Raw genomic sequence first — 12,360 nt, 5'->3', positions numbered from 1 at the left:
GCTGGATAGTTTTTGTATTTTTAATAGAGACAGGGTTTCACCATGTTAGCCAGGCTGGTCTCGAACTCCTGATTTCAGGTGATCTGCCCGCCTCGGCCTCCCAAAGTGCTGGGACTGCAGGCATGAGTCACTGTGCCTGGCCTTTTTTGTTCTTTTTTTAGACCCGGCGTCTCACTCTGTCACTCAGGCTAAAGTGCAATGGCACAATCATGGTTCACTGAGGCCTTGACCTCCCAGGCTCAAGCGATCTTTCTGTCTCACTCCCAGGTAGCTGGGACTATAAGCACACACCACCATGCCTGGCTAATATATATAAATATATATATATTAGAGATGCAGTCTTGCTCTGTTGTCCAGACTTGCCTTGAACTCCTGGCCTCAAGTAATCCTCCCACCTTGATCTCTCAAAGTGCTGAGATTTATAGACGTGAGCCACCCCACTCAGCCCCAAATTTCTAATCCACAGGCACTGTGAGAAAATAGTTATTCCTTTAGGCCCCTGAGTTTTAGAAAAACGTGTTACATAGCTACAGATAACTAATACAGTGCATAAAATGCTTAGAATGGGCCAGGTATGGTGGCTCATGGCTGTAATCCCAGCATTTTGTGAGGCCAAGGCGGGCGGATCACCTGAGATTAGGAGTTCAAGACCAGACTGGCCAACATGGTGAAACTCCATCTCTACAAAAATACAAAGTTAGCCGGCTGTGGTGGCACACGCCTGTAATCCCAGCTATTTGGGAGGCTGAGGCAGGAGAATTGTTTGAACCCGGGAGACGGAGGCTGCAGTGAGCTAAGATCGTGCCACTGCACTCCAGCCTGGGCAACAGAGCGAGACTCCATCTCAAAAAAAAAAAAAAAAAAAATGCTTAGACTATCTGACACGCTGTCTCCGTACACATTAGCCATCATTAACTCCATTTTGCAGGCAGCAGGACTGAGGTTTAGCTTGCTGAAGTAATGTGCCCCATGCACATGGCTAGGATGGACCTGGCCAGCTATGTCATAAACCCAAGACATTTAGTGCCACGTCCTAGGCTCCTTTTTCTGTCCCATCGTACCAGTTATCTGTTTTGAAGGAATAATACCTAGTGGCATAAAAATCACTGTTTGATCATTCTCCTGGACTTTGTGAGTCAGGAATTCCAGCAGGACACTGTGGGGATGGTTAATCTCTGCTTTACAGTATCTGGGGTCTTAGTAGGAAAATAAAAGTGTGGGTGTAACTGGACATCTGGGCGCTGCAATATCACTCGTATGTGTGGCAGGAGATGCTGGCGTTTGGTTGGGACCCCTCATATGGACCCTTCCTGAAACCTGGGCCTCCTCAGAGATGGTGACTAGGTTCCAGACTGAGTACCCCAAGAGGCAGCGAAAGCTGCCAGTTCCTTAAGGGGTGGGCCCAGAAAGTGGCATAGTGTCACTTCTCCCACATTCTATTGGTCAGCCAGACACAGACCCCAGATTCAAGGGAAGCATCCATAGAACCTGCCTCTCCATGGAAGGCAGGTCAGAGAGGATTTGGGGGCCATTTAAAAACATTTCTGCACCCACAGCAGCCTCCCTTGTTTGGGAGGTGCTCAGAAAAACCAGCCCTGAAGACCATACTCCTGTAGACTGGCTTTATGTGCACAGAAAGAAACACAGGCCCGGTGCTGTGGCTCTTACCTGTAATCCCAACACTTTGGAAGGCCGAGGTGGGTGGATCACCTGAGGTCAGGAGTTCAAGACTAGCCTGGCCAAAATGGTGCAACTCTGTCTCTACTGAAAATATAAAAATTTGTTGCCCAGCTTGGGCAACAAAGTGAGACTCTGTCTCAAAAAAAAAAAAAAGACATGCCCTAGCTCTTCCTTGCCTGCAGTTTATAGACCTGACTCTTTTTTGTTTGTTTGTTTGTTTGTTTTTTGAGACAAACTCTTGCTCTATCTTCAGGCTGTAGTGCAGTGGCACCATCTCAGTTTACTGAAACCTCCACCTCCCGGTTCAAGCGATTCCCCTGCCTCAGCCTCCTGAGTAGCTGGGACTACAGGCATGCGTCACCATGCCTGGCTAATTTTTTGTATTTTAGTAGAGATGGGATTTCACTGTGTTAGCCAGGATGGTCTTGATCTCTTGACCTGGTGATCTGCCTGCCTCGGCCTCCCAAAGTGCTGGGATTACAGAGGTAAGCCACCGCTCCCGGCCTGGCCTCTATTTACCCTGACACTCAAGGCTCTCCGTCAGCAGCTCCCACTTGTTATATCTGCTCCTCAGGCCAGAGCTGTTCAAAGGTAGCCCTACCTGGAATCTCCACTTGAATGCCCCTGCCCGGGCATCTCAGAGTCTGCATGTTCAAGCTCACCTTCCTCCCTGAGCCCATCACCCCTCTGAAACCTCTATGGAGCTTCATGGTAGTGCCAACTGTATCCTGGCCATTCTCTTCCTTCTTCTCTTCCTGCCATGCCCACATGCCCGCTTCTCATCGGTTAGCAAGTGACCTCCCTGTATAATACTTCGTGGAATCTGGCCCCCACACGTCGCCTGTGGCTTTCTCTCTCAGCACTGCCCACCCAACGCACCTCCCACGGCCATACTGAATCACCTGTAGCTGCCCAAACACCTCCTGCTTTTTCATCTCTCATTGCCCAGGCTTGTCCTTATACCTGGGATGTCTTTCTCCTTTGGCTCAGGCACAACCTCTTCTGAGAATCCTTCTCTGAGCCCCTGGGAGTGTCCCTTCTCTAGATGTCCCTCAGCTGTGTCACATCAAGGTGGTGCTGTTTCTTTACCAATCCATCTTCCCTCCGAACCATGCCCTGCCCTATTAAACCACCAGCTAACAGGTTTTTTGTTTGTTTTCGAGACTGAGTCTCACTCCATCACCCAGGCTAGAGTGCAGTGGTGCAGTCTTGGCTCACTGCAACCTCCTCCTCCTGGGTTCAATAGATTCTCCTGCCTCAGCCTCCCGAGTAGCTGGGATTACAGGCACCTGCCACCACACCGGGCTAATTTTTGTATTTTTAGTAGATACGTGGTTTCACCATGTTGGCCAGGCTGGTTTCGAACTCCTGACCTCAGGTGATCCAACCGCCCTGGCCTCCCAAAGTCTGGGATTACAGGCATGAGCCACTGTGCCTGGCCACCTAATGGTTTATCTTTGTTTCCACAGTGTTTAGCACATGGCAACTCCAGGGTATGTCCCTGACAACCCCATTCCCTTCTCTGAACCCTTGTGATATACATTCCCCTAGTAAGTTCTTCATAAGCATGTGGCACAAGCAGTTGGTAGAGTTTGTGTTTCTTTCTTTCTTTCTTTTTTTTTTTTTTTGAGACAGGGTCTCACTCTGTCACCTAACATGGAGTGCAGTGGTGTGATCTCAGCTCACTTCAGCTTCGACCTCCTAGGCTCAAGAGATCTTCCCACCTCAGCCTCCTGAGTAGCTGGGACCACAGACATGTGCCCTCACACCCAGCTACATTTTTTTTTTTTTTTTTTTGAGATGGAGTCTTGCTCTATCCCCCAGGCTGGAGTGCAGTGGCGCCATCTCTGCTCACTGCAACCTCCGCCTCCCAGATTCAAGTAATTCTCCTGCCTCAGCCTCCCAAGTAGCTGGGATTATAGGCATGTGCCACCATGCCCAGTTAATTTTTGTATTGTTAGTAGAGACAGGGTTTCACCATGTTGGTCAGGCTGGTCTTGAACTCCTGACTTCGTGATCCACCCGCCTTGGCCTCCCAAAGTGCTAGGATTACAGGCATGAGCTACCGTGCCTAGCCGACACATCCAGCTAATTTTTAATTTTTTTTGTAGAGATGGGGTCTCACTATGTTGCCTAGGTTGGTCTCAAACCCCTGGGCTCAAGCGATCCTCCTGCCTCAGCTTCCCAACATGCTGAGATTACAGGTGTGAGCCACTGTGCCTGGCCTCAAGCATTTTATATTAGCTTATTTAGACTTCACAGCAATCAGTAACTACTACTGAATTTCATTGAAATTATCATGAATTATAATATATCATCAATTGTAATATACACCATTATTTTATTTAATTTTTTAATATTTAAATTTATTTATTTATTTATTTTTGAGACGGAATCTCACTCTGTTGCCCAGGCTGGAGTACAGTGGCGTAATCTCAGCTCACTGCAACCTCTGCCTCAGCCTCCTGAGTAGCTGGGATTACAGGCACCTGCTACCACGCTTGGCTAATTTTTGTATTTTTAGGAGAGATGGAGGTTTATCATGTTTTTCAGGCTGGTCTTGAATTCCTGACCTCAAGCAATCCACCTGCCTTGGCCTCCCAAAGTGCTGGTTTTACAGGTGTGAGCCACCGTGCCCTGCCAATATACCATTATTTTATATACTAAGAAAAAAATACTATCCATTAAGCCATGGCATACCTTCAGTTTAAGATGCATTCTGACTTCAGAGATGTTCAAATGTAAACAGATTTAAAACGTTATATAGAGTCAATAAAATACATTTACTGCATTTAAAAGATGAGGCGGCCAGGCGCGGTGGCTCACACCTGTAATCCCAGCACTTTGGGAGGCTGAGGCGGGCGGATCACCTGAGGTCAGGAGTTCGAGACCATGATAGCTAACATGGTAAAACCCCGTCTCTGCTAAAAATATAAAAAATTAGCCCAGCATGGTGCTGGAAGCCTGTAGTCCCAGCTACTCTGGAGGCTGAGGCAGGAGAATCGTTTGAACCCGGGAGGCAGAGGTTGCAGTGAGTGGAGATTGCGCCACTGCACTCCAGACTGGGCGACAGAGTGAGATTCCATCTCAAAAAATAAATAAATAGATAAAATATGAGAAAACAGGCACAGAGAGGTTAAATAACTTGCCCACGGTCCAGTAAGAGACAAAGCCAGGATTTGATTGAAACCAGGTAGCCCAACTCCAAAGCCCAAATTCTTAATCATCATTTGATGCAGGGCTGGGGGTTGTGAGCACTGTGGAAGTTTTCAGGGAGGCCAGCGTGGCCGCTGAGGGTGAAGTGCATTCCAGGGGAGCAGGCAGTCTGGTGGCGCCTCTGGGAGACTGGAGTCCACTGTGAGAGGGTTCTGGGTGGGCTGGGGCTACAGAAGGATGGGACAGACAGGATAGAGATCCTTGAAAACTGGGCAGGACTGGCCAGGCACGGTGGCTCATGCCTGTAATCCAAGCACTTTGGGAGGCCGAGGCAGGCGGATCACTCGAGGTCAGGAGTTCCTGACCAGCCTGGCCAACATGGTGAAACCCCGTCTCCATTAAAAGTACTAGAAAAATTACCCAGGCATGTGGCTCATGCCTGTAATCCCAGCACTTTGGGAGGCCGAGGCAGGAGGATCACCTGAGGTCAGGAGTTTGAGACCAGCCTGGCCAACATGGCGAAACCACATCTCTACTAAAATACAAAAGTTAGCTGGGCGTGGTAGTACATGCCTGTAATCCCAGTTACTCAGGAGGCTGAGGCAGGAGAATTGATTGAACCCAGGAGGCAGAGGTTGCAGTGAGCTGAGATCGAACCACTGCACTCCAGCCTGAGCAATAGAGTGAGACTGTCTCAAAATAATGATAATAATAATAATAATAATTTGTAAAAATAATATATTGGAAAAAAGGGAGAGGTACGGCCAGGTGCAGTGGCTCACACCTTAATCCCAGCACTTTAGGAGGCCGAGGTGGGTGGATCACCTGAGGTCAGGAGTTCGCCACCAGCCTGGCCAACATGGTGAAACCCTGTTTCTACTAAAAATACAAAAATTAGCCGGGCATGGTGGCAGGCACCTGTAATCCCAGGTACTTGTGAGGCTGAGGCAGGAGAATCGTTTGAACTTGGGAGGTGGAGGTGGCAGTGAGCCAAGATCGTGCTATTGCATTCCAGCCTGGGCAACAAGAGCGAAATTCCGTCTCAAAAAAAAAAAAAAGAGAGAGAGAGGTACTACTGTGGAAAGGGTAGGAGTTCTTCTTCCCATCCTTAGGGCCTCTCTGGACACCCTGGAACAATGATTCTAACCCTGGCTGTGGGTTACACTAACCAAGGCCCCATATAGGACCATTTATTCCAGAATCTCCGGAGATGGGGCCAAAGCACAGCAAGTTTTAAGGCTGCCCAGGTGGCTCTGATACGCAGCTGGCTGAGAACGCTTACCCTGGAGCCTCGAGGTATCCAGTTTGAAAACCCCTGGGCTCGTATCTCTGCCAGGCCTAGGCACTCAGACTGTGCCTTGTGGTTGGCAACAGACCTCTCTTCTCATGTTCCATGTCCCATGTCCCACTCCCAAACCAAAATCTCCTGATAGGCAAGGGACGAAACACCAGGGTTTCTCAACCATGCTCTGACATTTTGTGTCTTTCTTCTCTTTCTTTCTTCTTCTTCTTCTTCTTTTTTTTTTTTCCTGTCTCCCTTTCCTGGTAAACACTGATATTTTGGACGGGATAATTCTTTGCTGTGGGGACTTTCCTGTGCATTATGGGATGGTTAGCAGCATCTCTAGTCTCTACCCACCAGAGACCAGTAGTACATCCCCCCAGTTAAAACAATCCAAAATGACTCCAGATGTTGCAAAATGTCTACCGGGGTGCAAAATCACCCCCATCTGAGAACCACTGTGCTACTCTGAGAGTCTCCCATCCTTCCTCTGCCCTTCCCAGTTGCAGACAGAGGCTAGGCAAGGGCAGAGGCCATGAACAGCAAGTTTAGTTAGACCTGGCAGGACGGAGGCCTCTGAGGGAGGCCAGGGTTTGAAACTGTTAACACGATGGAGGGAGGGCATGCCCGCGAACCCACCGACGTGATCTCACTCTAGCGGGGTGAGTTTTCCAGAACACGCATTCCCGGATTCCTAATCAGTCATAGGAGGGCCTGGAATAGCTTCTGGGGCAGATGCCCCCGCTTTCCCGGAACAGGCAGAAGGGGGTGTGGGTGTGGTGGGAGTGGCGTAGGGGATTCTTTCCTTCTGTAGATATTTTCCTGGCATTGTTGACAGCTGTGTGATTGGTTGAGGGCTGGAGGGGAGGAACTTTCCAGCTGTGGGTGCCTGGGTTCCCGGGAAGCTGTCTGACACTGGGATTGTGGGGGGTCTGGGTTTTTGGGGATTTTCTTGTGTTTCATTATCTCACCAACCAGAAGCAGGGATGTCTGGGTTTTAGGGTCTGGAGACTGTTTTTGGAGCTGGGGCTAAGGGGCTGGCGGGTTCCCCTCCAAGGGATGTAGAAGTTGTGAGTGCATACTCCTTAGAGCTGGAGGCTGGGAGGTTGTCAGCGTCTTCACAAGCCACTTTTTGCTTGGAGGTGGTGGGACCTGAGGGAAGACAGAGGATGGGAAGCCTACGGGAGGGGCCTGGGAGGGACAGAGGGAGGGAGGGTGGGCGGTGGAAGGCACTGGGTGGGGTAGGATTCCTGTCCTTATCCCAAAACTCACTCCACCAGGAGACTCAGAACACCCAGAAGCAGGACAGCTCCAAAGACGGAGAGGAGCAGAATCTTGGCTTCCCAAAGATCCTGACTTCCTGCAGGGAACCCAGGAGGCAGTGAATGATTCTGGAACGCACACGCACCAACGGGGGAGCCCAAGGGCTCAGGGATCTGGGCAAGGTGGGGCGGGGCCAGGGTGGGCGTGAGGACCTGGGAAGCAGCGCTTTCGGGGCCAGCAGGACACCTCCATCCCCTTGCAGGTGGAGCAGTTGTACAGCGTGGTGCTGCCCCCTGCAGGAGACAGCAGAGGCAACGCTGGGGAGGGGAGGCCGGGCCTCCACCCTGCCTGGTACCCAGTTTCTTCCTGCAGCTGCCAGGCCCTCCTCTGACACCCTGCAGGCCCCAGGTCCTTGCTACCCCTTTCCTTTCCTACTCACGGCAGGCAGGGGGACAGAGAGCTGAAATGAAACACAAGGAAGGGGTGGGGGTGTGAGTGGATGAGCTGCTCACCACACATCCCTTTGGCTAAGACGCTAGGCTCCCCTTGAGGCCCATCCCGCGTCGGTACCTTCCCTGGTGTACTCAGGGAGCTTGATCTTTCGAAGCCAACTCCAATATGAAGGGAGTGAGGAGAGAGCCTCTTTGATCTCTGGGGAGGTGGAGAGCAGCTCTGTTGCCCTGGGCCTCGACGGGGCCAGTGCCCCCTCCCTTCACCCAGCCCCCTCCCTGATCAGCCCTCCTGTCTCTGCCCCTCCACCCTTCCCCTCTCACCCCAGCCCCTGTCATCCACCCCTCTCCCTAGTGTCCTCCCAAGCCCCTAGGTCACTCTTTCCCCTTGACCTCACCCATGACCCTCAGGACTCTGTGAGTCTTCTCTGTGACTTTGTTCATGGACACCTCATCTGTGGAGATGGGCAAGGACCAGCGACTCCCTCACCAACTCAGGTTCTGGGGTCTCTCCTGACTTTCCCAGATATGGAGCTCTCTCAGAGAGAGAGGCCAGCATGTCCAGAAAGGGCCACAGATGGAGGGCACAGCTGGGAGGTCACATGCCACCCTCTGGGGGTGTGGGGGTGAGTGCTTGCTGGACCCATCCCTGGATGTCTGATCCTACCTAAGGCAAAGGCCGAGAAGTCCGGGGAGGCCCCACATTCCTTCTGCCCAGCCTCCATCTGGTTGCAGAGCCGAGCCAGGCGGCCTGACAAGTCGTGGGCTGGGAGGCGGCAGAAGACACAAGCCTGGGCGGCTGCCAGGAAAACCCCGCCTAGTGCCAGCCTCCACATGAGGACCACTGGGGGATGGGGCGGGGCTGCCCCAGCTGGGCCGAGGAATGCTCTGCAGCCCTGGCTCCAGCCCTTGCCTGGAGGTTCTAGAATGTTCCAGTGTTCCAGAACAATGGCACTGCCCATCCTCAGCTAGGGTAAAGCTGGGGCTCAAGGAACTGGGGTCCAGAAGACATCTCCAGCAGGCGATGGGCAGAGAAAGCAGGGCTTCTGTTGTGAGGGGACAGCACCCCCAACCTGGCCCTCAACAGCCTTCACAAGTTTGTGGTTCCAAAAGCAGTTTTATTTTTCTTCTCGTAAATCATGACCAGTGAGAAATAATGCATGCTGCCCCCCCAGTGAAGAAGCTGTGCATGAGTATCCTACCCGCTCTGGGACCCAGAAATCCCATCCTTTCCCATCTCCTCCCCCACTGTCCCGAACTCTTCATCTCCTCTCTCTGCCCTGGGCAGCCTTGGGCCTTCCCCAGCTATCTCCTAGCAACAGGCCCATGGTTGCCTCAGCAACCAAGAGTTCCATACAGGCCTCAGAGGCCCAGCTAAGCCCAGTGACTTCTCTTACCTCTCACCGGGAAGATCCCAGTGACTCAAACCCCAACAGACCCCTCCTGGCTACATAGTGATGCATATACATACATGCGTGCACATACACACACACACACACACACACACCCTGTGATTAAACTACTAATTGTCAGCCACCTCATAGGTATACCACAAACACACCCTGTGCCAGGAGAGTCACTAGGCAACCCCAAACAGGCCTGGACATGCAGACATCACAGACACTGTAGTCAGCAACACAGATAGGAACCAGGATGCCGTGGACCTATACATCAGTCAGACACACGGGCTGATATGCACGCACACATGAAGGAAGGCCAGGACCCAACAAATACTGCCCTCTTCCCCTGGCCAGCCCTGCCATCAATATAGGATTCTTCCAGATGAGGGATGCTCCAGCCCCATTGCCGTGGGGACTCTCCTAGCTCCCGTGCATCAACCTAGGGTGGGTTGTGGCCTTTCCACGTCCCTCAGTAGATGGCTTGGAACACAGCAAAGAATTCCTCTTCCCATGTTCCAGAGTGTTCTGGCCTCTCATTGGTCAGGCCAGGCCAGGCCACCCAGCTTCAGGAGGAGAAGCCATGGTCCCAGAGACCGCATTGGGAAAATGCAAAGTCCTCCCTTTTCCCCAGACCTCAATATCCTCCCAGGGTTTTGCCAGGTCTGGTCTGGGTAAAGAGATGTTCCCCCCTTTTCCAGTCCCTTAAACACTGAGATCCAAATCAAGGAGAGACTGGAGGTCCCCAGCCTTAGGTGAGAACAAGCCAAGAGAACCTTCCCTACCCCTCCCAGGGTCAGCACAGGTCGAGACCTTCTGGATCATTTGTGAGTCCTTGGTGGGCCAGGTTTGGGAGTTCCTGCCAACATCTGAGCTCCAGTCAGGTGCAGGAGAACCCCGACTCTCATAGCTCCTGAAGAAGAGCTGGAAAGAGGCTTCAGGGGTGCCAGTACCCCATTCTCTCTCCTCCCCACCATCAAACTGAGAAGAGTCCTCAGTGCCGGACAAAACGCAGAGACCGGGAGTTGAGCAGGTCTTCGGGGTCGGGGAAGACAGAGTCTAGGCGGAAGCCGTGCTCGAGAGCCACCCGCAGCACCTCCTCCAGGAAGCTTGGCGTGCCCACCACCTCCCGCCGCTCTCCTGGCCCTCCAGTCCACAGCGGCTGCAGCCCCAGTCTCCCATACTCCACCTCGGGGAGTTCCACAGGGCGGGGGGCCCACTCCAGATGAAAATGTGGGCCCCCCTCTGCCCTATCCCCACTGGCCACACCAAATCGGGCCCGCAAAGCACCTAGACAGTCAGGGTCGGTGCAGAAGAGGTTGGCTCGGAAGGTGTCCACCTGGACGGAGCTCAGCTCATAGTGATGGGGTCCCCGGCGAGCAGAGAAGTGCACCAGGCGGGGGCTGGCATCGACATCTGCGTGGAGCAGGGCAGCTGTGGGTGCAGGGGTCCCCCGAGAGGCCTCCAGTTCCCGCAGCGCGTCCAGGAGGGGCCGGATCTGGTAGAAGTCAGCCTCTGCCCTGAGCAGCGCTGTCTCTCCGTACCCGCGGGGCAGGTCCAGGCGGCCCAGCCTCAGGAAATTGAGGATGTGCCGGAAGGCCTTGCCATCCCGATCGATGAAGTAGTGGCCGCCTCCTTGCGGATTGAGGTTAGGAGGCATGGGGGTGCCGGCCCTAAACATGGCCCCCAGCATGGAGTCTGGGAAGCGGGTCAGGGTCTCCAAAGTGGTGGAATATAGTGTGCCCCCCACATTCAGGGTCACGGGGCCCCCAAAGGAGGGGGGCGAAGAGGGCACAGGAGGAGGAGAAATTTTGGGAAGCACAGGAGACACCGAAAGAAAAGAAAAGGCACAACTTCCTGGGTGTGTGCAGAATTGGGTCGAAGCTGTCAGATTCGCTGGGTTGGAGGCACAGGTGGAGCACAGGCAGTAAGGTTTGGGGCTCACCCCAGCTACTTTGGTGGTGGATGGGGAGCTGGTCTCAGGACACAGAAATCCCCAAAGGGTTGAGAGAAGAGATGAAAAGAGCAGAGGGCAGCCAGAGGGGGAAGGGAGCTTGAGGTTTGGACGTATCCGATTTGAGGTGGTCAGCGACACCCCTCTGTGGTCTTCAGACAGTGGGTTTCCGGAATCCAACCAGCAGATGACGGTGGCGAGCACAGGGCCGACTCTGAAGGGCTGGCTTCCGAGACCCCGGGCAGATCGCTGCCGCCGTGGATGAGTTCCCCAGGGCTCTGGGGCCACTCAGAGGCCTGGACTGTCTGCCGGCCCGGGTCCCAGGAGATGGATACGGAACTGACGGGAGCGGATGGCGGAGCCCCCTTGTATCCGCCGGGGAGCGATGATGCGTGTGCTCAGCCCGGGCTGGGGAGTGTCCGAGGGCTCTGATGGAAACAGCCAGGAGTCTCGGGACCCGGCCGCGCCGCCTTCCCTGGGTGTCGCCGCAGCCGCTGAGGCCCTCTCCGCCCCCAGGAAGTGGCCTAAGGGCAGCGGCCCGGGGCCCTTTAAGAGACAGCCCCGCCCCTTGGCGCCCCGCCCCCGCCCCCGCGAGGCTCGCGCTTCTCGGATGGAGGCGGGAGGCTGGAGGCGAGTTTCGGACGCGAGAGACTGGGCGGACTGGCTGGACTGGCAGACGCTGGCGGGACGAGGTGACTCAGGCACGTCGTCCCGGATGTGGCCGGGACCTCCCCGCCGCCCCTACAGGTGTGCCCGACCTCACGTCTGCAACTCGGCGGGGCTGGAGCCTCTAACCCCACCGCTCAGAGCCCGAGGCCCGGCCCGGGAGCCGCGTCCCTCACAGCGGCTCCCCCGGGGAATTCCCGAGGGGGCGGGTGCTGAGCCGCCGCATTCCGGGGATGCCTTCCGGCCGGGGTGGCCCGGGCGCGCTCTCTCCGCGGCGGCGGCGGGGCCAGCGAGCCCCAGGGCCAGCCCCACCCCTCGGCAGGACTGGGCCGGCCTGGTCACCCCAGCCCGAGAGCCCCCGCCCCGCAACGCCCGGCGCTCGGGTCGCGGCCGAAGCTGCCGCCTCGCTCCCTGGAGTCGCCCCTTGCTGGACTCGAGGTCGCAAACCCCCAGCCGCTCCCCGCACCCCGGGAGCCTCAGCGCCCAACACCCTACAGGTCCAAAGGTGGCGCC

General features: G+C 54.5%; 2 protein-coding genes across 4 annotated transcripts; both read right to left on the bottom strand.

Annotated features, from left to right (window-relative positions):
- Positions 1–6,650: 6,650 nt before the first annotated feature.
- On the bottom strand, positions 6,651–8,729 carry TMEM95 (transmembrane protein 95). 3 transcript variants are annotated; one of them, XM_023193207.2, is made up of 7 exons: positions 8,498–8,709; positions 8,229–8,285; positions 7,952–8,032; positions 7,821–7,841; positions 7,594–7,698; positions 7,391–7,478; positions 6,651–7,270 (listed from the first exon to the last, which is right to left on the bottom strand). In XM_023193207.2, the coding sequence occupies exons 1-7, from the start codon at positions 8,664–8,666 to the stop codon at positions 7,237–7,239; spliced, it is 555 nt and encodes a 184-aa protein (XP_023048975.2). In that variant the 5' UTR covers positions 8,667–8,709; the 3' UTR covers positions 6,651–7,236. The 3 variants fall into 3 exon arrangements, with proteins under 3 accessions (XP_023048975.2, XP_023048976.2, XP_023048974.2); XM_023193208.2 differs by having other exon boundaries at positions 7,594–7,674; XM_023193206.2 differs by having other exon boundaries at positions 6,652–7,270; positions 7,391–7,470; positions 7,594–7,674; positions 8,498–8,729.
- Positions 8,730–8,927: 198 nt separating this feature from the next.
- On the bottom strand, positions 8,928–11,970 carry KCTD11 (potassium channel tetramerization domain containing 11). Its single transcript, XM_023193209.1, has one exon. It carries the CDS (start codon positions 10,918–10,920, stop codon positions 10,222–10,224), a length of 699 nt encoding a protein of 232 aa, XP_023048977.1. The 5' UTR covers positions 10,921–11,970; the 3' UTR covers positions 8,928–10,221.
- Positions 11,971–12,360: the final 390 nt, after the last annotated feature.

Source organism: Piliocolobus tephrosceles, chromosome 16, assembly GCF_002776525.5.
Source record: "Piliocolobus tephrosceles isolate RC106 chromosome 16, ASM277652v3, whole genome shotgun sequence".
Taxonomy (NCBI): domain Eukaryota; kingdom Metazoa; phylum Chordata; class Mammalia; order Primates; family Cercopithecidae; genus Piliocolobus; species Piliocolobus tephrosceles.
The sequence above is the reverse complement of the archived record's forward strand: the minus strand, read 5'-3'. Positions and strand labels throughout refer to the sequence as shown.